Source organism: Phoca vitulina, unplaced genomic scaffold (assembly GCF_004348235.1).
Source record: "Phoca vitulina isolate PV1807 unplaced genomic scaffold, GSC_HSeal_1.0 scaffold2, whole genome shotgun sequence".
In the NCBI taxonomy this organism is placed as follows: Eukaryota; Metazoa; Chordata; class Mammalia; order Carnivora; family Phocidae; genus Phoca; species Phoca vitulina.
The window spans coordinates 98,610,424-98,636,834 of NW_022589705.1; the positions used below are offsets into that span (position 1 = coordinate 98,610,424).

General features: G+C 56.5%; 2 protein-coding genes across 4 annotated transcripts in view; one reads left to right on the forward strand and one right to left on the reverse strand.

Moving 5' to 3' along the window:
• Positions 1-7,938, forward strand: part of CUNH1orf174 (chromosome unknown C1orf174 homolog) — an 8,499-nt gene extending 561 nt beyond the window's left edge. Inside the window, exons 2-4 of the mRNA XM_032395059.1 lie at positions 5,502-5,603; positions 6,448-6,933; positions 7,315-7,938. Of these exons, the coding sequence (XP_032250950.1) occupies positions 5,502-5,603; positions 6,448-6,933; positions 7,315-7,425 (699 nt within the window). The 3' untranslated portion in view covers positions 7,426-7,938. The remainder of the gene's footprint in view (positions 1-5,501; positions 5,604-6,447; positions 6,934-7,314) is intronic.
• Positions 7,939-10,924: 2,986 nt separating this feature from the next.
• DFFB (DNA fragmentation factor subunit beta) lies at positions 10,925-26,260 on the reverse strand. 3 transcript variants are annotated; one of them, XM_032395072.1, is made up of 8 exons: positions 25,981-26,260; positions 24,812-24,938; positions 19,810-19,998; positions 18,943-19,022; positions 18,661-18,831; positions 16,843-16,943; positions 16,145-16,291; positions 14,546-15,394 (listed from the first exon to the last, which is right to left on the reverse strand). In XM_032395072.1, exons 1-8 carry the CDS (start codon positions 26,101-26,103, stop codon positions 15,154-15,156), a joined length of 1,179 nt encoding a protein of 392 aa, XP_032250963.1. In that variant the 5' UTR covers positions 26,104-26,260; the 3' UTR covers positions 14,546-15,153. The 3 variants fall into 3 exon arrangements, with proteins under 3 accessions (XP_032250973.1, XP_032250963.1, XP_032250983.1); XM_032395082.1 differs by lacking the exons at positions 14,546-15,394; positions 16,145-16,291 and adding an exon at positions 10,925-12,180; XM_032395092.1 differs by lacking the exon at positions 14,546-15,394 and having other exon boundaries at positions 16,151-16,287.
• Positions 26,261-26,411: the final 151 nt, after the last annotated feature.

Sequence of the window (26,411 nt, forward strand, 5' to 3'; positions counted from 1 at the left end):
CGGGGGGGAGGAGCGGGGGAGAGCATCCTGGGTCACACCCCCCTCCTCCCCGGGTAAGGGGCTCCCAGAGCACGCCCCGTGGGGGGAGGAGCGGGGGGAGAGCATCCTAGGTCACGCCCCCTTCCCCCCCCCCCTGCCACCCTCCCCCCGGGTAAGGGGCATCCAGGTCACTGCCCTGGATAGAGGGGCTACCAGACCGCGCCACCGGAGAAGCGTGGTATCCTGGGTCACGGCCCCTGGGTAAGGGGCTCCCAGACCACGCCCCCCACCCGGGTAAGGGCACCCAGATCACTGCCCTGGATAGGGCTCCCAGACCCTGCCACCGGGAGAGGCGGGGTATCCTGGGTCACGCCCCCCGGGGAAGGGGCTCCCAGACCACGTCCCAGGGGGGGCAGCGAGGGGAGAGCATCCTGGGTCACGCCCCCCGGATATAGGGCTGCCAGACTACGTCCCAGGAACGGGGCTCTCCTCCAGACCTGGTCTGGACCCCTGGATACCGCTGCCGCCACCGAAGCCCTCAGTTCTTCAGCTTGGCTGCAGTCAGCTCCAGTGCAAAGTGGGGTGGGAGGGGACTGACCGGGGCGCTGGTTCGTGCACTGGGGACCTGGCGGTGGACCCGGGCCCACAGTTGGGTCTTGGGGTGGGGGTGTTTTACCAGCCTGACATCTCTGTCTTTTATGGAATTGTTTGGCCCGTTCACATTTAAAGTTACTGATGGACTTGGATGCACATATGCCATTTTACTTTTGTTTTCTTTAAACATGTCTGTTTTCTGTTTCTTGTTTAAATGGGTTAAAATGAATATTTTCTAATGCAGCATTTTAACTTAATTATTTATTCACTATTTTTTAACATTTTTCCCCAGCAGTTGCTCTAGGTTTTACCATATGCGTTGTAACTTAGTGGAATCGGCTGCAGATTTGTAGCCGCTTCGTTCCCGTGAGCTAGTCCCTTTACCCGCAGCCTCGGGATGTGACCATATTCCATCTCTTAGTGTTAGGAGCCCGCAGTCCCTGCTCCGACTCTGTCCATCTGTGGGCATTCCTCAGCCCAGTGCAGCCTTGCTCCCACCCTGTCCTTTGTGCTGTTGTTGCCGAATAAAGCACGTTCCTTTATGAGTTGTAGACGTGTTATTGTCTACAGCTGCTTTTTCAATCAGTCAGAAAGGAAGTACATATGCATGTCAACAGGGTTCTGTAAGGACAGAATTGCTTCCCTGGTGGGCTCTGTGAATTTGAATTCCCATGGGGATCACGGAACTTCCTTTAGTGTTCCTTGTAAGGCGGGTCTGCAGGCAACAAATTCCCTCAGTTTACCTGAAGTGTCTGTTTTGCTGTCCTTTTTGAAGGATAGCTTTGCTAGATAGAGGATTCTTTGGGGATTTTTTTCTTTGACAACTTTAAGTATGTTTGTATCCATTGTTTCTGCTAAGTTAGCGGTTTATTTATCGAGCTCCCTTGTAAGTGAGGAGTCGCTTTCTTCTGTTTTCAAGATTTCCCTTGTCTTTGGCTTTCAGTATTTAAACAGTGCTGTGTCTGTTTATGGAGCTCGTTGCATTTCTCCTATTGGGAGTTCAGTTCTTTGAGATTCCTGTGTGTGTCGGTGGTTGTTTTTCAATAAATTTGGGAAGTTTCAGCCATTATTTCTCTGAATATCTTTTCTGCTCCTTTCCTTCCTGGTACTCCCATTACACGTATGTTGGTGCACCTAAGTGTGTCCAGTGTTTTCTCAAAGACTTCCTTTTTCATTTTTTTTCTCTCTGTTCAATTCTTTAGTTGTGCTTTCTTTTAGCTCTTGAACATGTTCATAATGGCCACTTTTAAGGCTTTTTCTGATAAACTCAACCCTGGTCACTCTCATGGGCACTTCTGTTGCTGGCTTTTATTCCAGTATAGGGGTCTGCTTTCCTGTTTCCTTGCATGCTCCATGATTTTTTGTTGAAACTGGACATTTCAGATAGTATAGCAATTCTGGGTTCCTGTCTCCCACCCCCACCCCCATGGCTTGTCGTCGTTAGTAGGCTTTTTATTTGTTTAGTGACTGGGCAGATTATTCTATTGGACTCCTTATTTCTCCCCTCTCGCCAGGCGAGGGTCTGGTCGGCCTGCCCGGGGAGCACTGGGCACGCCCACATTCACCGTGGGTTGGTGCTCTTCCTCTCCTCCCAGACCACACCTTGGCTGTTAAACTCCCATTAAATGCCTTTTGATTGTTCAGTTGTTTTCAGCAATAGCCTGGGGCATAAATTGCTCTGCAAACTAATCTGTCACTGGGTGGCTTCTTTGGAGGCTGAGGCCTCATTTCTGCAGTTGTGTTTGATACTTGTTCCGACCCCGGGAGGCCTCCTCCAGCTTTATTTCCCTGCTTCCCACCTGTGGACTCTCTGGCCTAAAGTTTATCTTGATTCTTGTTGTGACTGCCTTTTTTACACATCCTCTACTGTTCTTGAGAGCCCCCTAAGGCCAGACCTTCCTGACACTCCTGCAAATGAAGTCAGTTCCGTAGGGAAGAGATTAAGAGCTCCCTGTGTTAATGTCTGCCTCTCCCTCAGGCAAAGTCTGTGAGTCGGTGCTCAGTCTAGGGACAGGGAGTGACTGGCTTCACTGCAAGACACCTCTCATCCTGAGTGCTCTCAGAGAGGCACGGTGGTGGTAGCAGCCTGAGAGCCCCTCGGCTTGCTTCTCCGGGCCTGGAGCCACCTCCACAAGCAGGGGCGGGGATGATGGGGCCCCAGTCTTCTTAGTGCTCTGCCCAGGGTGAAGCCCCTGTCCCACAACTGGGGTCTGGGCAGAAGGAAGCCCCCTCCTCTCAACCACACTCCTCCCCCAGGACTTAGCCTCAGAACAGGTAGGATGAGGACAGAATGAAAAAGGCTGACATCCAGGGGTGCCTGGGTGGCACGGTCGTTAAGCCTCTGCCTTCGGCTCAGGTCATGATCCGGGGGTCCTGGGACAGAGCCCCGCATCGGGCTCCCTGCTCAGCGCGGAGCCTGCTTCTCCCTCTGCCTGCAGCTCCCCCTGCTTGTGCTCTCTCTCTCTCTCTCTCAAATAAAATAAAATCTTAAAAATAATAATAATAAATAAAAATAATGGCAAAGAATTAAAAAAAAAAAGGCTGACATCCTGCCCCGAGTGGGGGGAAAGCCCTCTGTCAGAGCGCCCTGTGTTCTCACCGGTGGCGGTCTAGAGTTCACATACCGCTGAGTTTTGTAAGTGGTCTTGAGTGTTTCTTCATTTGCTCTTTGCCCATAGGACCATTTCCAAAAGCCTTAAATGGTTTTTCATACTTCTGCCAGTTCTGTAGGGGGTCAGCGGGGTTCCTCATGCTGTCCTGTTGGAGGTCGGTCTTGTCCTGCTCTTTTGGGAAACCACATTTTTACCTTTGACATCCCAGTTTTTAACAGTCTTGGAAGGTGGAAGACCTCAACAATGGGAAGTTTTTCCTTTGGGGATTAAGTGGAAGCAACCAGCTCTCCGAGGCAGAAGAAACTGCTCGATCCTTGATGTGTGGGAGCGGGCACCTTGGAGGGGGTTCCACCGTGATTGAACTAAAGCCGGCACACCGCCAGATTTGCCTGCAGCTCCCGAGTGGGTGACAGGTGGGACCCAGAACAAGCTCAGCTCCTGAGTGTCGGCCTAGACGCACCAAGTTTGCGTCTTCAGGGGTCTGGAAAGTCGGAGATGAACACACCCACCCGGGGAGCCAGGTGCACCCCGAGACTACAGTCCCTGCCTCAGGGATAAAGACAGAAGGCATCTAGAAGCACACTGCCTTGGAGAAGACCCAGGACAGCTGCCCCCCCTGCTCAGCCCTCTTGGAGCAGCCAAGCAGCTTCATGCAGGCAGCTCTTGGAGCTCGTATGTGGGAGAGCCGTGCGAGATGACGCAGGGCAAGGAGGACTTGGAGGCCACACATCACTTGGCTGACCTCAAACAGGCTCCTCACCAGAGCCATCCTCGTCTTAAAGGGGGGAGGCTGCTCCTTTGGAAGCTGTTTAAGCACCAAGCACAGCGCCTGCTACATCAGTACTCAGTGATACTCGGTGATAGCAGCAGCTGTCCTCGGGGCCAGTTGTCCGGTCCGTCCGTCCATCCCCCCCCCACCCCCCGCCCCCAGCCAAGCACAGTCACACGGGAAAGTGTTGGGAGGAGGACTTGTAACAGAGAAGAGAAGACAGTTGGTGGCCTGGGACAAACGTGGCCATTCCCTCCAGGAGGGGAGAGGGTTTCAGGAGGTGTGCTGGTGCAGGGCAGGGAGGAGGGGCATTCTGGAACCTCTTCAGGCTCTGCTCCCTGTGTGTGGCTATGACCCCACCGCTGCCAGGCTTCAGCAAACCCCGCTCTCAACACGGCGTGGGCCCAGACCCAGTGCACCCACCCGGCAGGCCCTTTACCTTGTCCAGAGCTCCTTGTCCCCAGTGTGTGCACAGCTGGGAGGGTACCCTGTCCTTCCACAGGCCACTGCCTTTCCTTTGCCTTGCATTTTGAATCCTCGCCGGGAACGCTCCTGGTATCTCACAGCCTGGGTGAGCCGCCACCTCTCAGGGCCTCTGGAAACCTCTAGGGCTGCAGGCGGGGATGGGTGAGAAACCACTGTAGAGATTTCTAAGCTAGCTCGTCTCCTTTTTGACTGCTTTCCTCTTCTGTTGACATGCTGCCCTTCACCCAGCCCCGGGGCCCCCAGTTCTGGGGCCTGCTGTGATGAGAGCCCTCAGGCCTCCCACCTGCATGCCCACCCATCCTCGCTCACTACTCTGTGTGATTCATTTTATTGTCAGGTTTCAAGTTGAGCTTTAAATGTATCGTTTTCTAAGTGCATTTGGTATCTACTCCAGAACGGAAAAAGGAATTAGTGGAAAAACTGGTGAAATTCAAATCAAGTCTGTAGTGTAGTGAGCAGGGAGTGCTGCACCAGTGCAGACTTCGTTTTGCCAGATGCACCATGGGTTGTAAGTTTTTTACTGTTTCAGTTCATTCCTTCCTTGTCATTAGAAGACTAACTTGCATTCGGAGTAAAATGGACACAGACCATTGATAAGATTAGCCAGAAGTCAACTGCTTTAAACCAATAGAATCAGGACTGTTTCCATGTATAATTTGAGGAAGGGTGGGGTGTGGGGGTGGCTTTTGTTTTTCATGTCACCTTTTATCAAGAACTTGGACACCATGTAAAAGTTAGAAAACGTTCTGAGAAAGGGTATGTGCTGCTTCTAAACACATTTGAAGTTTACTTGGTATCTACTAACTCCCAGATGGAGGTTCCTAAAAATGTGTAAGGTAAAGGAGACAAACCGCCCCAAGCTTCCAAGACTGTAGGAAAGAGTAGATCTGCATCTTTTACCCAAAACAGTTTTGTTTGAATTTGCACAAGGCCACAGGTGTTTTTCCGGAGAGATGATGGAGACGGGTAGGAGGGACTCTGCGGCGTCTTCAGGTAGGAAATCCCTGTGTCCACGCTCACGTGTCCTAAGCGCACTTTCTGACACTGTGGACCTGGTCTAGCTCACAGGTGCAGTGCGGTCCTCAGCGCGCCTCCGAGCCCGCCGTTGCTCAGCCAGGTTGGCCTCTGCTCGGGAAGCCGGCACCGCCAGGACGGTATGTCAGGTGAGCCTTGTTACCACAGAGACGCCGGGACTTGCCTGCTGCGTCCACTTTTGTACAGAATGTTGGCCCTGAGGTGTATCGGGAAAGAGTTGTGTTGCTTACACCCCAGGGAGAAGACCACAGTGCTGCGATCGCTTTTGGAGAGAGCTGCGCTCACCCCGCGGCGGGCATGCGTGTCTCTCCTCCGTCTCCACACGCACCTTTCCTAGTCACTCTTGTAATGCCGCCTCCCACGTGAGGTCGGTTGGCACGGGGCCCCGGCCCTTCACCCCTAAAGTCTTTGAGAGGAGGGTCTGCCCACGTCTGCCGCACAGTTGCCAAGCAGCCCTAGTGCCCAAGGTTGCTGGAAGGTTGAGCTCCCTCGGGCCGCGCTCACAGGTCTGGTTGGGACTTGGTTTGACCCCAGCAGCTAACAGTTTCACTTCCGTGCGCTGCTCTAAAAACCGTGAAGTCCCTTTAACAAATAATGGCTGAGCCCCTGCTCTGTGCCGTAAAACAGATCCTGCCTTCGTGCAGCTTATGGTCTAGCAGAGATGCGTGGAAACTGGATGTTTTGTTGGCATTTTATGATCTGTCAATACCCACTTCTGAAGTTCCCTCAGGAACTACAACGCCCCTGGGGGACCTGGCAGGGGTGGGAGCGGCGGCGGGTGTGCGTCTAGATCTCTCCCAGCCTTTGGAGGCAGTGACCTAATAACCCTACCGTACAAGTGTGGAAAGAGCACCTGTATTGTCTAAGGGGTGAGAAGGAGTACGAGCCTCTGGGACTGAGACGTTCTGAATTTGCTGTGTGCCCCATAATCCTAGATGTGTCTGGTTTCCCCTTACACTTTCCTCTTGACAGACCTCGTCACACAAAGCCGCCGACAGGCGAACTTCCAAGAAGTTCAAGTATGACAAAGGTCATCTCGTGAAAGCAGAATTACAGAAACTCGTCCCTAAGAGCGATAGTGCTGCTTTGCCCAAAATACCACCCGAGAGCCCTTGTAACAATGAGCCTCTGGGGTTTGCTGAAGACCACGTGCCGCCTGCAGGAAAGGGAGCTGGTGCTCCCACACAGCCCGAGGCCACGGGGCCCCCGCTCGGGCCCTGCACAGCTGTGGGTGACGCTGGCCCGGCAGAGACTGAAGACGGCCTGTGCCTGCCCGCCCCCGGGGCTCTTACAGGGGAGGGGCCTCACGGCAGCCGCGCGGCGCGGGCCAGCTCAGCGCTGCAGGGGGAGCAGGCCCCGAGGCCCCCGCTGCAGACAGATGACAGCGTCTTTCTGGACGAGGACAGCAACCAGCCGATGCCGGTGGGCCGGTTCTTCGGGAACGTGGAGCTCATGCAGGTAAGACGGGCGCCCCACGCAGGCCGCACGCTCGGGCAGCGCTCCCCACTCACGGCATGCGTGTGGCGCTGCCCCAGGACAGACACATGCCCGCGAGGAGGAGACACCGGCTGCCTGGGAGCAGCCCCCGCCCCGTCCTGAGCAGAGGATCCTGCCAGAGCACCAGCTTCTGCTGGGAGGTCTCTGCTTCCTCGCTCGGCCCTCGGGCTGCGGGCTGGTGTGTGACTCTGGGCCTCCCCCTCAGCTGTGGGCAGGACGCAGCCGCCCCATGCTTGCTGGGCATCCTCTTCCCTCAAGTCAGCTGGGGGAGCGAGCCCTCACCCCGAGGGCTGACCGGTGCGGTGCGCTGGCCGTGCCTGAAATGTGTTTTCTTCCCCCAAGGACCTTCCACCGGCGTCTTCGTCTTGTCCTTCGATGAGCAGGCGAGAATTCAGGAAAATGCATTTCAGAGCCAAAGATGATGATGATGATGATGACGGTGCAGAAATGTAGAGAATAAAGTACATGGTGATTTCCTTGCATATTTAATACAGTTAATAGTTTGACAGTTTAGCAAGTGACGAGATTTATATAAAGTTTATCTCCCAAGAAAATGTATTCTGAACCAGACGTTGAAATGGACCCGGGAAAGTCCTCGTGCACAACACCAAGCCCCTGGAGCGTTGACACTCGCGCCCAGAACCATCTCTGAGTCTGCGCAGCCGCTGCTCCACGCACATGCATTTTCTTGTGTCTGTGTGTCCATGACAACAGTTTGAGTCCCCCGAGGGGCGTGGGGTTCAGTGGGAGAGACCTTTCTGACGAAAACTCCTCACTTAAGCCCTTTAGTATTGATAACACGAGTTTATTTTCCATTATCAAAATCTGATCATTATTGTGATTGAGTCAATGCCAGTTCTTAAAGAACTCTCCTTTATTTCTGTATATGAAGCTAATGTTTACCTTGAAAATTTTGCAAAATACATATGAGAAAGAAATAAAATATATTTTGAAAATATTTTTAAAGAAATCCTTATGTTCCTAAAACTCTATTCCTTTCAAAAATGTTTGCGAGCCAAGTGGAGAAAACGAATCCTTACCTGTGTTCTGGGTGTAAGGCTGGGTCACCAGGGGGGAGGTGACACCCTTGAGTGCCACCCCAGAGTGGAGAGCTGAGGCTGCGCACTAGAAGGGACACGGCACCCCCTTGTGTAGGGTGTGGGGTTCCTGAGACAGCAGCGGTGCTCCGCGCAGTCCTCGCCCCGTGTGGTGACGAGGCTGTGCGCTCCCCGTGGTATCGCGAGGTACGGAGGTTGGGGTGAGGGAACCCCAGGAGGGAGCCTGGCTCCGCCGTGGCCAACACAAGGAGAGAGGCTGCCTGCAGTCAGGCAGACGGGGATGGAACATCCGCTCGTGAGGAGCCACAGTCCCTTCTTGAGCTATGGTTGCGCCCCCGCCCCCACCCCGTGTCCGCGGTTTTAGGTACCCACGCTCAACCGCGAGTCGGAGGCAGATGTCCTCCCTGTGGCGCGTCGTAGCCCAGCGCTGTGTCGCCTGCCCACGGCGTTCACCTCCGTCTCCGCACGTCGGCAATCATCATGTCACATCCTCCCGGGGAGAAGGGTGAGTGCAGGCCAGGGAGGGCGGGAGGCCACGGTCATCTAACCTCACGGCAGCGCATTGTTGTGATTGTTCTGTGTGACTCTTAGTTCCTTCCTGTGCCTCAGTCACACTTACACTCGATCACAGGTGTGTGTTCAGGAGAAGAGTTCGCACCTAGAGGGTTCGGGACCAGCCGCGCTTTCAGGCATCCACTGGGGGTCTTGGAAGGGACCCCCCGCCGTTAACACGTTTCTGGCTTAGTTACAACAGCAGCTAGATTTAACACTATGAAAATGTCCCGTGAGGCACGGAGGGTACCTTACAGGAGAGATCGTTTGGTTCACGCAAGTGGTGAAGGTCCTTCAAACACCCACGCGAGAGATCTTCCCCCGCAGCCCCTCCACTTCGACGTGATCATCTTCCCATTAGCAGCTGTGACCTCCACCTACTCTGGATAATTTGGTGGTTTATTGATCAACAAACTACTCTATTTATATCAGTTGAAATTATTGCTCCTAAAGGGATTTTGATGGCAGCCAGGGAAAACAACTAACTACTAGAGGTTACTGTAGAAATAACTAGTAATCACGGCACCTGGGTTCGCGGTGACCAGGCTGCCTCAGATTCCAGGGGTCTCTGTGCCCCACGTACTGGCTTCTGGGAGAAGCATATGCCTGAAGCGAGCACACCCGCAGGAGATGTGCGGCCACATTCCCACCAAAACGCAAAGTGAAAACTGCGTGCTCCTAGGGGACCAACCCCTGCTCGCGCCCCGCGGAATCATCTGGGGTTGGGAAGATGGTACAGTTGTGTAAGTCTGCTGGTTACTCCCAGGTGAGGGGGGACGCTAGCAGGTGTCCCCTGCGGAGCCGGCACCGATCGGCGGAGCTCACGCGCTGCAGGACAGCACAACAGAAATGTCACCCTGAGGCCCGTGCGGGGTGACGTCGGCCATACGGAAGGAAGCAGGCTCAGCCCTGGGGACCAAACGAAGTTTCAGGAAGCCTATTAAAAGAGCTGTCAACTCTCACCCACTTTAGTTGTGAGTGCTCGGTGATCTATCCTGCCTCAGTCGTCTGCCAGTGTTTAAAATGAATGCCGGCTCCAGGCCCCATTACAGTGTGAATTTCTAGAAACACTCTCTAACGTGGGTCTTCACACAACGACGGGCCCGTGGTTGGGTGAGCGGTGTAGGAACTAGGAGAGCCGTCCTGCCGCGCCGTCTTCAGCGCCTGTTGTGCAGGGGACCCTCAGACCCGCTCCTACAACTCCCAGGACTCAGAAGCCACGATACTCACGGTCCCGTTTGTCACGGGGAAAGCACACACGGGGCCAAGTGCCAGAGGAACGGCGTCCCGCGGTGTCTCCCGGTGGCGGCACAGACGCGGGCCACATTCTCCAGCCACCCGGGAAGCTCCCCCGGGCCTTACTGGGATCAGTCACACAGGCTTGGAGTGCGCATCTGGCATTGAAACCCCCCCCCACCCCCCGTCTCTCCTCATCAGCCCCGGCCTTGTTCACACCCCTCACTGGCCTCCTTCGGCACTGACCCCCCCACTCCCCACCCCGACTCTGCACGGCCGGCTCCCTCCTCTGGCTTCCCTGCCCCGGCTCCCCATCCTGGCTGCCATCAGAGGCTGACTGCCGGCCGCCCTCTCCCGTAAGCTGCAGGACCGGGGCCTGGAGGTCCTCCCTCTGCAACCTTGCCGACCAAAGAGCCTGCGGCAAGTGGGGGGCCTGCCAGTACGAGGGACCTCATGCCCAGATGTCACGGCAGTTCTGCACCCGCAGATCACCAGACCCTACACTCCCAGCTCCTAGATTTTTCCTCCCTTCTTTTGTTGAAAACAGACTGCAAACCCCTATTTTGTGAAGAGGTTGTGCCACCAACTCTAACCTGGGAGTCTGAGGGGGACATAACTGCCTGGTGACCCCCTCCCGTCTGCAACAGTCACCCAGCACCCAGGCCGAGGGCCCCGAAACAAGTAAACTCAACCGCATCGCAACCAGGAGAGCCTCACAGCTCTTGCTCGAGTCAGACTGGATTTCCGCGTCCTGCATCCCGAGGGGATGTAAGTGCCCGTCAGAAAGGTGAGCAGGAGCTCGCGCAGGAGCGGAGGGCAGTGGGGGAGGCAGCAGAAGTCCTAGCAGGTCAGATCTCTGAGCCCAGCCGGGCGGGCGGCCCCTGCCCCGCTGCTGGGCTGGAGGAGGGTCCGCAGGACAGCTCAGCAGACTCAGTATCGGGCTCACGTCCCGACCCCCCCACTGGTGCGCTTCCCCGCGGGGCCAGGTGAACACCACGTGCTAAGGTCCCACGTGCAGGACTGGCTCATCCTAAGACATCTCTATTTCAGTGAAGAAAATGGAATGATTTGCGTCATTTTTTAAAAATCACTGACCCTTTATTTTTGTCCTTATTTTTATCATTCCCAGGAAACTTTTGACACGTCTACTTCTGAAAAATCTTTATTGGTTTTTACGATTATACAAAAGTAAAAATTCAACTACGATCTGTAGGACTTTAAAAAAGTAAATTTTAAAAGATTATGAAATAAGTGCTTATTTCAAAAACTTCAAGTTTTATGAAATACATGATTTGGAAAATTAGCCCTTTATAATCCAGTGCACCCCCACCACGGCCCCAGGGTTATTGTTGTCCAGATGGCACGTTTCCTCACAGACTGTCCCGCGTGCACTAACACGCACGTGCGACACACACGCAAGGCAGTTATGAAACCAGCAGGGCACACTCCGCATGGTGAAGACACTGACCACCTTCTGCCCCTGACGCACAGCCCCCCGTTTCCGTGCAGAAGCACAAAACTGCTACACGGCTTCGCATAATGTCGGTGGGTAGGACTGAGTCGTGACATCTGACCATTTCTGATTTACGAGAACGGCAATTTCCTGTGGTTCAGCACAAGACCACAGAGAGCCCTTCCCCTACGGACACACATGTGGAGGGTCTCCCGCTCTCCGCCATCATAAACGGTAGCGCGTGTCCTTGCACGTGCTTTATGGAATACAAACAGTTTACCCCAGATGGGCTGCAACTCTTGGGAGCAATCAGAAAAGCCCAGAGGATAGAGCTCTGCATTTGTCGTGGGAGTGGAGACCCAGCCGAGAGCTGACACAGACTACTTGTCCCTCCAGCCAGCGCCGCCACGTCTGGCCCGACGCCGTGTCAGTGGGGAGGCCACCCTGCGTGCGCACGGCAGCGGGACCTTCGGGGCAGGAGGGGCCCCTGAGCTGAGGACAGGGCCTTGTCCCTGCAGACCCACACGCGTCCCGGCCGTGCACCAAACTGGTCCCCTGGCGCTTGGGCTCTCAGAGGTGCAAAGGCCGATTCAGAAATGTGATGAGGACCTCTGAAGTGTTTCCAGGAGCCGCTGGAATCCCGCACACCCAGGGGAGGAGGCGCGTGCAGCCCGTCACTGGCACTTGCGGGCCGGCCGCCGCCTCTTCGGCGTCGTCTGCGGCCTGTAGATCCTGCGGGGGTCACAGCTGAGCTTGTGGGTGGTTTTCTTGTGGCAGGCGATGTGGACCAACTTGAGGTTGGCCGAGGTGAAGAGCAGGCTGTAGAAATACTCCCAGGCCACTTCTCTGCCGTTTCGCTCTGTAACGGCCTCAGCCAGCGCAGGGACCACCGTGCGCTTCTTTTCTATTCTGCAAAGGAAGTGAGAGCCGGTCAGTGTGCACCCTCGCCGTCCCGCGCACCTGCCAGGACACCTGCTGCGACACAGGACACTCCATACGGCCTCCGCTCGGCCACTGCAGCTGAACCACGACTGACGTGGGGGCTCACAGGAAAAGACACGAGCACAGTGGTTCACGTTTCAAAAGGAGCCGCACTTGGAAACACCCCAAAGGAGCCGCATGTCCAGGACACCTCATCTTGCTGTCGGCAGGAGGAAGACTGGGGGACAGTCCTTCTCGGGGGCATCACCGCACGCGGCCACGCCCGCCGGCCCGGCCTGGTCCAAGCAACTTGGCTTGTCTCCCGTAGGATGGCTGGGGCCGTGCACATCTTTAAGTCCTGGGAAGTACGCAGAAGGAAAGGGGTGGGACCCGGTGTCCTCAGTCCCTCCTCAGCAGAACCCCAGAAATAAAGCCTTCCCCCTCGTCCTCCCTGGAGAGTGTCATGGTGAGGGCTGACGTCTGTCTTTCCAACCCTAGCCTCATGCTTGTGTGCGTCCATACTGCTTTGTGTAAGCCTGTTTCACTTATAAACAAACCATTCAAAGCCCGTGTACTAATGGGGACGGAAGCTTGCGGACCGACAAGAAGGAATCAGAAGTACCACAGCTGGAGGACCAAAGCACACAGACTCGTGTCCCCACAGCACAGAAACGCTGAATAAAAGGGAAAAGAAGGACATACTTGAGATCACAAGAAAGAAGGGGGCCCCCCCTGCCAGAAACAGAGACGTCCATGCTTGATCCGCAGGGGTGAGCCACCCTCCTGCAGCCCACTAGGGCTGTGGTCCAGAAAGGGGCCCAAGGGGAGAGCCGGGGAGGTGGGACGGAGACCCCACTGCAGCCGTTAGTGTGGGAAGGGAAGTGGCAGGGAGCCCCGGGCTCTGGGGAGGGAGAAAAAGCCAGCCCGTCAGCTACCTACCGCTACACACCCAGCCCCAGAGCAGAGGCTCGTGGGGTCAGTGCGGCAGGGCTCCCGCTGACCCGGACCCCCTCCTGGCTGTGCTGGCCAGAGGGCTGACTGGGGGCCGGGCTTTCTCCCCAGGGAGCCAGGTCAGGCCCCTCCCTGCGGATGGCAGCGCCCAGAGAACAGGCCCCAGCGTGCAAGCACGTATCAGGCCTCCGCTGGTATCCAGTCTGCTGGAGCCATGTGGCCGAGCCTTATTCAGTGACGGGAGGCGTCGGGAGGACACACACGGTGCAGGGAGCGGGGGGTATGATTCGGGGAGCACCAACGGCATGACCATTTCCACAGTCACCCAGGAAGCCAGGACCCTCAGCTCACTGTTCACAGACACACGTGTGGGAGCCAAGCAAGAAATTAATACTCAGTTGTTTCAGAGCCACTGAAAGCCCTGGGTGTCCGGCAGAAACAAATGCAAAACCACTCTGTGGGGAAGGACAAGCCAGCACACACAGGACGTCCACAGAAAACAATCCTGCTGAGGATGAACTCGGAATCCAGACCCAGCAACGTCACCAGGAGCACACAGCAACGGGCAAGGACCCCCGAGAAAGACCCGGGCTACAGCCTCTGAGGCAGACCGCCGAGAGCTAGGGAGGGCTCCCTGAGACCTCTTCCGATGCCAACTGTAAAGTCCAGGGCTCCCCGAGACCACCCACAGGTTTGAGAGTTTGCTCAACAGGCTCAGAAGCCCCTGGACACTGTTATACTCACAGCTGTGGTTTATAATCATGAGAGGATGCAAATTAAAATCAGCCAAGGGAAGGGACTCACAGGGTAGAGTCCAGGAAAGTTCCAGATGCAGAGCTCCCGCCACCCTCTCCCCATGGAGGGCACAGACCCCCTTCGGCAGCGGTGGTGAGCACACGCGTGGGGTGGTGCCAGGCAGGGAAGCTTCCCCAGGCCTCGGTGTCCAGTCTTTGTCGGGACTCGGACACGTGGGCATGGCTGGCCACCCGATGAGGAGCCTCATCTCCTGCCCCCACGGGACCCACAGCCCCCACCCCAATCACACTGCTAGACCACACAGCAAACCACGGCCCGCAGGGGAGCAAGGACCCTCACAGGCAGGACACTCCAAGGGCTTCAAGGTGACCTCCCAGGAGCCAGGGGCCGAGGCCACACCTCTCTTTGGACACAGCTCAATTCCTTACAGCCATAAAACAAATATGCTTAAAATGAATAAAGTGATTTAAAACAGAAATAATAATGAAAAAGCCTGGCTTGGTCAGAAGGGCATGTGACTCTTGGTCTTGGGGTTGTGAGTTCAACCCCCGTGCTGGGTGTAGAGATTACTTAAAAATAAAATCTTTAAAAAAATAAAAAATAAAATAAAAACAAATAAAAAATATAATGAAAACAGACTGGTATGGAAAGGCTTGTTTTACAGAGAACCCAGAAGCACTTCCAGGAAGGAAATACGGACTCGGTGGACAGACAGGAGGCACCCCAGCTGCAGAGGGAACAAGTGAATGAACAACAGGCAAGCGTCCGAGGCGGCCCAGGCGCGTCGCAGACACCACGCTCTGGGGGCGCAAGCAACAGACGTAATTTCCCTGAGTTCGGGGGCTGGGGGGCTGGGGGGGCCGGCCAGGGCGAGCTGAGAGTCCCTGGCTCAGAGAGGCGGCCTCTTTCCTCACGGGACAGTCCGGCGGGTCAGGCCTGCCCTCGCCACAGCCGCCCTGGGGACCCATCCCTAGACACAGTCACGCTGGCCATCAGGGTTTCGACATACGAATGCAGGGCCACAGCTCAGCCCGTGGCCGGACGTGGCCGGATGTGGCCAGGAACACCGCAGCAGAGCTGGAGTCTGAGCCGATGCAGCCCGGGGGAGCCAGGACGAGAAGGCCCAGCATGCAGCTGCGGAGAGTTCCAGAAGAGCCGGACAGGAAGAAGCCGAGAAGTCGTGACTAATAAATGCTTAGGAGTCTTCCAAAATCCAGGAGAAAGTTGTCTCAGAACAAGGAAGACAAGTCCCAGTCAGAACGTGAAGGAGAGATCTGCACTCGCACACGCTCCATGTTCCAGGAGAAAGCCGCTCGAGAGCTGCCACCGAAGAGGCAGAAAGCAGCCGACGCCCGGAGACCCCGCTGTCCCGCCTTCCAGGTTCTGAAGGGGGACCCCTGACGCCCCAAACAAGCACGCAAGAGTCCAGGCTACAGGGACGTCTTCCAAGACGAAGAGCACAGAGCGCCCACAGACCCGCACGGAAGCCACACGTCTGAAATCAGAAAGGAGGCCGGAGGTCAGACGCGCAGGGAAGCCGGCCGGGCTGCTGGAAGGGCTTAGTGCCATATTTACAGAGAGAAACTACGACCGAAGCCACCAGTACTCCCGCTTCTGCCTCGTCTGCACTCCGCTCCAGGCTGGCCCGTCCCGCCCTTTAAAGCTGGGACCGACCCCTCCATCCATGTCCCCACGCCCCAGTGAGTCACGGAAAGTAGCAGACGATGAGCTGGAGAGCCAGGGGTCATCTTGGGGTGCTCGGTGCCCGTCAGAAGGGGTGAGACCCTGCGCCCTCCCTAGAGGGGAGCTCACCCCGCGGCTCAGGCACCAGTCAACAGTCCTAGTGCCCTGGAGGTGCGCCCCCCTCCCCGGCACCCGGGTAATGGCCGGCGGGGCCCGAGAATCTGCCTTCCGGACCAGGCCCAGATGCTGATGCAGCTGCCAGCCCACAGACCACACCTACGTGGCCCAGAACCAGAGACCACGCTCAGCCCAGGCTGTCCTATAAACGGCGGAAGCTTAGACCAGACATGCCTACCGGTACGGACGGGCAGGTTCCCGTGACATTCTGTTCACAGAGTGAAGCGCTCACAAATGTCCCAAAGCTCATCCCCGTAAGCATGACGTAGGATGGAGAAGCACCATGCGGCATCACCACGTGTGACCCCATTACGTCCGTTCTCAAACTCAGACCTCCAGGGGAAAGGCCTGGAGCCTGATGCCTATCAGAAGGAAGCGCACAAACCTCAGAACAGTTCCTGGGGGCGGAAGGGAATGGATCCAGAAGGGGTGGGACGGCAGCCTCGACTGTCCCCAACACGTCCTGTATGCGCTCAGTACCATCTGATTCCCAAAAGCGGTATGGCCACTTGAAGGGCATGAAGATCTCTGTCTTCATAAAGCAGAGACAAGGACGTCATTATATCCCAAGAAAGCATCTCCGCTAAGATAACACAATTTTATTTCTGCCGTTTCTTAAAATGAGCTCATACACATAGAAAAACAATCCTGCTGGCCTTCACTCATTCGGGTGAAAGTAGAAATGCCCTACATACTGAATCAGAGCTCCCGCTCTGAGCTCATCCTGGTTCAGGCAGGAGACCCCCCACCCCCACCCCACTGAGTGCGCCCACTGGGCCCCACAGATGGGAGCTGGACGGGATAGAGGGGGCATGCGCCAGGTCGCATGGATGTGGACGGGGCTCTGGACCAGCTCCTGTCAGAGCCTGCCACGGTGAAGGACACCTAACCGCACAGGTTAGGAGTGTGTATCTGGCACCCCACCTACCCTACACACTCAGGACAAGCTCAGCACAGGAAACACAAGGCAGCCGGCCAGCCACGGATGCCACGGCACGGACAGGCCCCCGCAGCTGCTCTTTGGGTCCGTGAACTTAGTTCTCAACCACAAACAGCCCTGACCTCCCCGGAACCCGTACTCACATGTGGTCCAGGTTCCACGTGCTGAAGAGGACCCGGCTCTCCCTGTTACCGTAGGGATTGATGGAGTGTTTGGATGCACAGGTGTCCATGTCAAAAGGACCCTAGGTCAAAAGAGAACAAGGTCCACGAAGTGAGGCCAGCTCTTACCCACTGGTCTTATGTCAAGTTAGATGAGCTGAGAAGAAGGTCCCACCCGGTAGGGGATTCAGTCTGTTTGGGCCTATTAGGAATTCTGTCTTTGGAATGGTACCCCCTTTTCCCTCGTGACCCCCAGTATGATACTCCACATTGGCCATGGGGACAAGCTAGCTCCTGCTATTGTTAGGAAAGCCAGCTTCCTGACCGTGTGCCTCCTGGGTCTCCACACCCCGACAGACCCACTGTGTCCAGCCCTCCCCACACGCCTGCAAGCACACGCCATCACCCGCCCTCGTGGGGAATGAAGGCCCACGGCCAGCGCCCACATGCTGGCTGCTCCCTATCTGCTCCACGTGCCTTCCCGGTATTTCCCCACAACCCCAACGCAGAGGCTGGGCATCAGAGACGTCAAATAGTCTGGACTGCCCGGCTTTGGTTTTCCCGTGGTCAGCGTTCCTGGCCATGTCGCACCTTCAGTCACTCCTTCACAGATGTCTGCTGAGCACACGCCACGTGCCGTGACCCCATCCACCGTCCTGTGTTCCAGACACCCCCAAGGCTCGCAGCTCCCCAACAGAGCCCGCTGCCCCCACTTCCCCACCCTCGTGCCCTCGCGGGGTCACTTGTCCACTCCCACCGCACTGTTCTAAGGCGTCACCTCCTCCCTGAAGCCCCTGGCTCACCCCCCCCCAGGACTAGCCTGTCCCCTAAGGGCCTGCACAGCCTCCCAGCTCCAAGCCCACTGCCCTCACTCGCTTACAGGCCTCGGGCCTCGAGCCTCCCGATGACGTCAGCCTGAAATCCTTTGTCTTTGCTCCTCCCCCGTGAAACACCTGGGCTCAGGCGAGGCTCGTGGAGAGTACGCGTGAGGTCACGCAGAGGCCAACGTGCAGTTGGTTGGGAAGGAGCAGTGTTCTGCTGGTCAGGGCCCATCACCCACGGAAGGAACTGCCCAGGCAAAGGCACTGGGAGCCCGTCTGTGGGAGGGAGGCCGCGCCGGCCTCCGGGGTCTGTACCCTCAGGCCACCAGTGGGGGGAGGAGATTTTACTGGAAATGCAAAGGGGCCCAGGTACTCGCCGGAGCCCAGGAGGCCAGGAAGGAGGCGTGGGCAGCAGAACGGCCCCTGCCCATCCTTGCAGAGGCCACCAGCTCCAAGCCCCGTGACTCATGACCCTAGTCGGTGCCTCTGTAATTTCTCCGAGTGCCCGCGAGGAGGTCCAGAACGCTGCTTCTGGCCGCTGCGACCCCGCCAGGTCACATCTGGCCACAAATCCTGAAATCTGAGCTGCCATCCAGAAAGCTTCCCCGGGGGGACACGTTTCAGCAGCTGTGACACTGTCCTTCTCTTACCTGCCCATCCCCCTCCTCCCAAGGGGAGCCAAGGGGAGGCCTCCACTCCCGGGACAACCGCGCACTCCCACCACATCAGCGGTTCTCAGAGGAGGGCCCAGACCAGCAGCGCCACCAGGGACGCTGTCAGAAGGGCTGCTGAACCAGCAGCTGGGGGCCGGGAAGCGGGGTGTCTTGTATTGACCGTCGGGCAGGGAAGGGGTTCCAATTCCACTGCAGTCGGAGAACCACGGGCTGAGCTGACCCTTCCCTCACGCCGACGCCCGGAGGGAAGCCACGGGAGGGCTGGCTCAGCAGCCGCCTGGGTGGCCCCGGGACCCATGGCGCACCTGGCAGCAGAACCAGCCCTCGGACGTGCAGAGCCGGCCGCCTGCCTCAGCGCCTCTGTCGAAGTAGCTGCCGTTGTACTGCGCCGCCCTGAGCTCCCGGCACATGACGTCCACGATGCGGGAGTACTCCTCCTGAGCCTCCACGCCGACCACGGAGGCGTAAGAGTTCACCTGGAAGAAACCAAGGACCACGGCTGAACGCTGGCGTACGATGTCCCAAAACCCAGAGTCGGGCGGGCTCCACGGCCTCCGCCCCTCTGCCCGCATGCCCCGCGCTCCGACCTCTCTCAGGTAGCTCCGGATCCGGCTCTCGCAGCTGTACCTCAGGTACCCAGACTTACTCCTGAATCGAGACTCCAAACCTGCCAGGAACAGACAAGGGCCCTGTGGCGTCCGCGGCCACAAGCTGGGCGCACCGCCGGCCTCACCCGAGAAGCGTGCGGTGTCCTGCTCGCAGGCCCGGTTCCCTCTGCCTGGAGAGGGTCCCCGGGCCCCCCGCGTGGGCGTCTAGAGGCCACCGAGGGCCTCTGCTCCTGCCCCCAGCCCCCTCGTCCACGGAGCTGCTCCGACCGGCTTAAAGGCCGACCCCGAGGTGGACGCACCACGTGTCCGTGGCCAGGTGACGGACAAGCAAACGTGGTCCAGCCACGCAGGAGAATGTGTCGGCCTGAAGAAGGAAGGAGGCTGTGACACGGGACGACGCACGTGGCCCGCGAGGACACGGTGCTGAGTGAACCGGCCAGGCTCGGGACACACCCTGTGCGGTCGCGAGGGAGGCCCCGCGGGAGTCCGATCAGAGACCGGGCGAGCAAGCGCGGGCACGGGGGCCACGGCGTGGACGTGGGGGCTGGTGTCTAATGGGCCACGGTTTCAGTTGAGGAACGTGAGAAAGTTCTGGAGACGGATGGCGGTGACGGCTGCACGCCAAGGCAAACGTGCTCAACCCCACTAAACTATGCACTTACGCTGGTTAAAATGGAAAATTTTATGTTACGTCCACTTTTCCACAGTTCAGAAATAAAAAGGCCAGCCCCAGGGCTGCGAGAGCAGAGGAGCCAGGCAAGGCCCCGGCCCGGGAACTGCAGGGGGCCCGGGCCCCCCCGCGAGGCCGGCTCTGAGCCAGCCCTCCCACCCCCAGCCCCCAGCTACCTTCGAACCACGGCGGGTCCTCGGCCCTGGTCTCGGCCGCGATGTTCTCGCTGACGGTGTGCAGGAGGTCGGCCAGCAGCTTCTGCCGCAGCGGGGCCTGCTCGTCGGAGAGCAGCTGCTGGGCGGCCTGGATGAGCCCCGCGTGCGGCTTGTGGAACGCGCTGAGGAGGCGACTGATGTCACTCACATCTGCCACCAGAAGGGGGACCGACAGAAAAGCGAGCAGTCCTTGAGGGCCGCCGCGGGAAGACACGGAGCTGCCGGCCGTTGAGAACGGGCTCTCGCACGTCCAGCACCTCCTCGCTTCTGGAACTGCCCAAGCTCAGGGATGCCCTGGGCCCCAGGCCCTGCCCAGACACCAGTGAGCCGCTCCCCTGGGCCTGCGCCCGGGTACCCGCCCCGCAAGTGATGTGGGGTCAGATGTGGAGGGGACAGCACCCAAGCAAGTGGCTGCCCTTCTCGTCCCCAAACGAAACCTCCCACATCCTTGGGCTTCCTTCTAGACTTCCCTCTGGGTCTCCCCCCGACAGTGCTGCCCCCCCCGGAAGCCTCCGCACACCCCTGCTCATGGCCAAGCAAGCACTGAGGACCCAGCGGAGCCAGAGTCTACCAAGACCCTTCGTGACGCCTCAGCCAGAAATAGTTGTGTGCACAAAGAACGATGCCCCACGCCCCAGCGGGGTCACTCCAGGGACGAGGCTGTTCAGTGCTCGAGAATCAACCAGTATCGCCCGCCCTTGATGGGCTAAAGAAAAATAGTCCCATGATCACGTGAATCCGCTGATGCAGGAGGCTGCAGAGAAATTCTTCCAGGCCAAGGACTTGGTGAGAAGTTTCCAGACTTAACCTGGAGAGCACGAGCACAAAAGGAAAGCACGGACACCGTGGGCTTCATCAAGATGGGAAACTTCTGCTCCGTGAAGGAGCCTGTTCCGGGGACGCAAAGACAAGTGACAGAGGAGGAGGAAATGCCCACAAGCCACACACCTCACAAAAACTTGTATCCAGAACACATCATGAGAAAAACCCAAAACTCAGCAGTTAAAAACTCCAATGAGAAGACAGACAAAAGACAAATGGACAAAGAGACACTTGCCCAGAGAGGACAGATGGATGGCCGACTAGCCCAGGGAAAGGCAGCCACACCGAGACAGCCCTGCACACCCATCAGGGTGGCTGGGACAGAAGACAGCCACACGGCCCGAAGCTGGACAGGGGACGGGTGCCGCCACTCTGGAACACAGTCCATTTCTCTGTTTGAGAAAAAACCACTTGGGGCGCCTGGGTGGCTCAGTCGTTAAGCGACTGCCTTCGGCTCAGGTCATGATCCCAGGGTCCTGGGAGCGAGCCCCCGCATCCCTGCTGAGCAGGGAGCCCGCTTCTCCCTCTCCCACTCCCCCTGCTTGTGTTCCCTCTCTCGCTGTGTCTCTCTCTGTCAAATAAATAAATAAAATCTTTTAAAAAAAAGAAAAAAAACCACTTGATTGAGATGGGGTCCCCACCCCTCACAACTCACCCACACGAAAGGTACAACCCCGTGCTTCCTAGTTTGTGAAAAAATGGGCAAAGGTTATATATTCCACCGTGCGAATGCACCACACTTTGTTCACCCGTTTGTCTCTCAGGGGACACTATTTGGGGTTCCACCTTTTGGCCACGATGAATAAAGCTCCTCTAAGTAATCACGCGCAAGTCTTTGTGTGGACGTGTGCTTTCGTTTCTCTGGGGTGTGCACTAGGCGTGGGACTGCGGGGTCGCAGCTGATGCTGTTGACTCATGGGGGGGCCACCAGCCCGTCCCCCACGGCAGCTGCACACTGCACACCCTCCAGCAATGGGCAAGCGTTCCGGTTCCTCCACGTGCCGCTCACCAGCATGTGACTAGCCCAGCGGGTGTGAGGGGACGCCTCACTGTGGGTGTGATTTGCATTTCCCGGATGACGAATGATATCATCTTTCCATCTTGTTTGCCATCTGAATATCTTCCCTGCAGAAATGTCTATTCAGACCCTCTGCCCATTTTTAAATTGGGTTGTGTTTCACTGTTGGGTTGTAAGAGTTCCTTATTTACTCTGGATACAAGTCCCTTACCAGACACACGATTCGCGAATTCCTTCGTCCATCCTGTGGGTTGTCTGTTCACCCTGATGCTCTCACAAAAGTCTTACATTCTGAAGTCAAGTGTATCTATCTTTTTTCTCTGGTTGTTCACGTTTTTGGTATCATATATAAGAATCCTTAGTCAAATTCAGGGTCATGAAGATTGACTGCCCTGTTTTCTTCCGAGGGTTTTAGATTTTTAGCTCTTGCATTTAGGTCACTTACCCCATTTTGAGTTGATTTTTGTATATGGTGCCAGGTGAGGGCCCGGCCCACTCTTCGGCATGTGGATGTCCCGTTGTCCCAGCACCACTTATTAAAGAGATTATTCTTTCCCCCACTGGGTGGTCTTGGCGTCCTTGTCACCATCAGCTGATCACAGACACATCAGTTCATCTCTGGACTATCTTCCAGTCCAATGTCTTGACTACTGTTGCTTTGTAGTAAGTTTTTAAATTAGGAAGTGTGAATGCTCCTCCTATGTTCTTTCTCAAGATTGTTTTGGCTACTTTGGGTCCCTTGAAATTACATATGAATCAGGGATTAGAATCAGCTTGTCGGTTTCTGCAAAGGAACCAACTGGAATTCCAATAGGGACTGGGATGATCTGCAGATCAATTTGAGGAGTATGGACATCTTAACAGTGTTAAACCTTCTGACCCATAAACACAGTGTATTTTCCCATGCATTTAAATCCTTATTTTCTTGGAACAACATTTTCTACTCTTCACATTTTAAGTTTTGCACTTCTTTTGTTACATTTATTCCTAAGTATTTTATTCTTTTTGATTCTACTGTAAATATAACTGTTCCCTTAATTTCATTTTAGGTTATTCATTGCAAGTATAGAGAAACAAAGTAGAGTTTTGTGTATCGATCCTGTATCCCGCAGTGATGATGAACTCACTGATCAGTCCTGAAAGTTTTTTAGTGGATTCCTTAGAATATTCTATACACAAGATCACAGTGTCTGCGAATAGTGACAGTTTTACTTCTTCCTTTCCAATCTGGATGCCTTTATTCTTCTTGACTAACTGCCCCGTGTAAAACCTCCAGTACAACGTTAAAGAGAAGGGACAAGAGTGGACATCCTTGTCTTTAAAAATCAAACACACACTTACGATACGACCCAGCACCTGTACTCCTGACATTTATTCCAAAGAAATGCAAACTTATGTCCGCACAAAAACCTGTACCTGACTGGCCATGTGGGCTTTATACGTACTAGCCCCACACTGGAAACCAAAACGTCTCTCAGTAGGTGAATGGGTAAACAGACCGTGTTTGACATGGCACAGCCACGTCACGGAATGCCACTCAGTGATAAAAAGGAACAGACTGCCGGTACACACACCACGTAGATGGCTCTCAGGGGCGTACTGCTGAGTGAGAAAAGCCCATACACTGTGTGATTCCATTTCCCTCATGGCCTCGAGATGACAACGTTACAGAGACGGAAAACACATCAGTGGTTGCCAAGGATGAGGGACAGCGGGGCTGCGAGGGGCAGGCATGGTTATAAAGGGGCAGCGTGCGGCAGAACTTTGTGGTGGGGGTGGGATGCCTCTGTACCTTGACTGCGAACACACGAGCCCACGCAGTGATAAAACGACACAGAACACATGCCCTGCACCAAGCTCAGCCTCCTGGTTTGGATGCTGCACTATGACTATGTCAACTGCACCCTTTAGGGTTCACTATCTTTGTAACTTCCTACGAATCTATCACTATTTCAAAATAAACAATTTAAATTTTTTTTAAAAGGAGTTTACCAAGTAAAAGGACTAGTGGTCTCAGTGGAGAGAGGGGGATAAAGTGCCAGAGAAAGACAGAAAGAAAGAGGGAGGGGGAGATAGGGAGAAAGGGAAGAAAGAGAGGGAAGAAGAGAGAGAGAGAGGGAGGGACGGAGGGAGACAAGGAGGGGGTAGGTGGGAGCGGGGAGGACAGCAACCCAGCCTGGTCTGCTCTCAACTACATCATGAAAGGGAAGGAGAAAGAACAGCCAAAGATTCTCAGGACCACAACCCTGTCCTGCCCAGTCCCCACCTCCTGCAAGAGCCCATCCCAGGTGGCATCACGGTGACTCTGCTTTCTGGCTGCCTCCTCTAGAAGGACAAGGCCCCACAGAGAAAGAGCACTTGCGACCTCGGAGCACGCACTAGACATGTGACCCCTCACTGCTGACAGCAGAGTCCCAACCACAAGGCAAAGCCACACGCACACTACTCTAGGGCGTCCTTCTGGCCCTCAGGCCGAAGAGGTGGGTATCTCCATCCTCCGGGCTCCCACTTCCTTCCCCGGGTGCCAGAAGCATCTCCTGAAATGTAAGCCACTTTGCATAAGAGCCACACAACCCTCCTAGGAGGAGAGCACACGCTTTGCCACTGGCCTACGGCTGCAGTGTGGAACCTGCCGTCCAGCTGGTGCTGAAATACAGACACCCCTAAGGAACCACCCCTGGAAATAATTGCTCTGATAAGGCCCCCAACGCGATAGCACGGCAGCAAGCACCAACACAGAACAGACACTGAGCACAGCTCCAGCCACCCTTGGAGCCACATGGAAAGGCGTCCCTCCCGCTGGCTCTGCCTCGCCCACAAACCCGTGCAGGCCCTAACCCCCCAACCCCTCCCTTCTGCCCTCGGGAGTTACTAGGACAATGAACAGAAAATTTAAATAACTTAGAAAAGAAGAAAAGACACCTTAAACACCCAGCTGGACCACTGGGGTCCTGGGCAAGAGGAGGGGCAGCTCACCCTGATGCTGGGGGCTTTCCCCTTTGGAGTTCTGGGCAGGAAGACCCTCCCCTTCCCCCCTTCCCAGGCTGGTGTCCATGGCAGGCCCCCAGCACCTCCAAAGCCAGTCTGGCTTCCCCGCCAAGCTCCCACGTCCCCGCCACTTACAGCCTTGCCAGGTCTGGCCCGAGGTGAGAAGCACCAGCTCCGAGTTGTCAGGGACACCCCAGAAGTAATCTCCGGTCAGCTCCGTGCCATCCTCGTAGAGGCACAGGCGGGAGCCGGTGACAGGGAGCTGCGGAGAGGGAGGGCAGGGCAGGATGCTTCCGTGTTGGGTCTCAGGCAGGCCCACCCTGGGAGCAGTAACCTGAGGCCTTTCCGCCTGCGGTCCTCACAAACGTTTTAAAGAATCAAGAGCGGGATGCTGTCCACGTCCTACAGGTGGACCAACACCTGAGACAGCGCTGGGGCCTCAAGTACCCACGTGTCGAAACAGACACCTCCTGCAGGTCGTTCTAACATACAAGTCGTGTAAAAATGTAGACACAGCGGGGACGACTTTGCAGAGTTCACCCCACAGACCTTTTCGACAGGAGCTCCTGAAGGGCTCTGAAAATCCCAGCCTGTTGCAGAAAGGCCGGCTGACTGCTCCCGCTAAGCCCATACACATGCCCATCACGAGCGCACATCACCTGACTGGTGTGGAGACACACCCACTCAGCGCACCCTGCATCCGCGGCGACGACTTATAAGGAGAACATCTTACTGAAAAGGACTCACGGCCTCTGGCTGACCAGGCGTCACCGGCACGCGGTACCACTAGTCCCATAACACTTGCTGGACTCTGATCAGCTTTATGAACGTTGATGGCAACTCCGCGCGCGCCTGCACCCCACACATACACACCCACAACCACGCTGCTCCAAGTCCAAGTCCAGCCAAGAAAACAAATGCGTAAGCATCCAGTAGGAATGATGACTGGAATCGCTGGAACAATAGTGCTAGAAGGGCCTTTCGTGGGCCTCTGAGCTCAAGTCCTTCATTTTACAGAGGGGGGAAACTGAGGCCCAGACAGGCCACGGGGCTGTGTCCTGGAGCACACAGCAAATTAGCAGACGTGCGCTAGAACCGGAGTCCCAGAATCTCAGGCCAGGGCTGCCGCGATCCTCGTGGTCAGGGAGGGAGGAGTTGTCCCAGAACCCCTCCACAGAGTCCCGCTGAATGGGGCTCAGTAACTAGAGGAGGAAGTTAGAGGCGGCGCCCGGTCCCCCGACCCTGGCCACGGGCAGCTGCACGCGGAGGCACCCGGCACTCCCACTCCACCCCGCGCCAGGCACCTGAAAGTGGCGGCACCCCTTCTGCAGCACCTCCTGGCAGCTCCACCCCGCCACCCCAAACTTCCTCTGGCTGTGCAGAGCCCGCAGCCTGAACGTCTTGGGCTTCCGGAACACCGCAGACATCCTCAGGGCCTCCGACCCCGCCGGAGGCACCTGCTTGGCGGACCGCTCAGGCGGGTCCTCGCCCAGGCCGCAGAGATCAGCTGAGCGGCGAGGGTCCTGCGCCTTGTGGGCTCTGCTGCGGGGACCAAAGTCGCGCGGAGTGCCCCGGAAACTCCATTACCCAGAAGGCCCGGGGAAGCGGAGGCGTGGCCCCGCCTTGTGCGCAGGCGCCGTCCCCCAGAGATTCCATTACCCAGAAGGCCCAGGGAAGCGGAGGCGCGGCCCCGCCTTGTGCGCAGGCGCTGTCCCCCAGAGATTCCATTACCCAG

Coding starts and splice junctions, on each gene's coding strand:
- DFFB (XM_032395072.1), bottom strand. CDS start 26,103: ATGTCTGCGGTGTTCCGGAAGCCCAAGACGTTCAGGCTGCGGGCTCTG. Junction 19,999..24,811: donor GGGCCAGACCTGGCAAGGCT/GTAAGTGGCGGG, acceptor TTCTGGTGGCAG/ATGTGAGTGACATCAGTCGC. Junction 18,832..18,942: donor TCCGGAGCTACCTGAGAGAG/GTCGGAGCGCGG, acceptor GGTTTCTTCCAG/GTGAACTCTTACGCCTCCGT.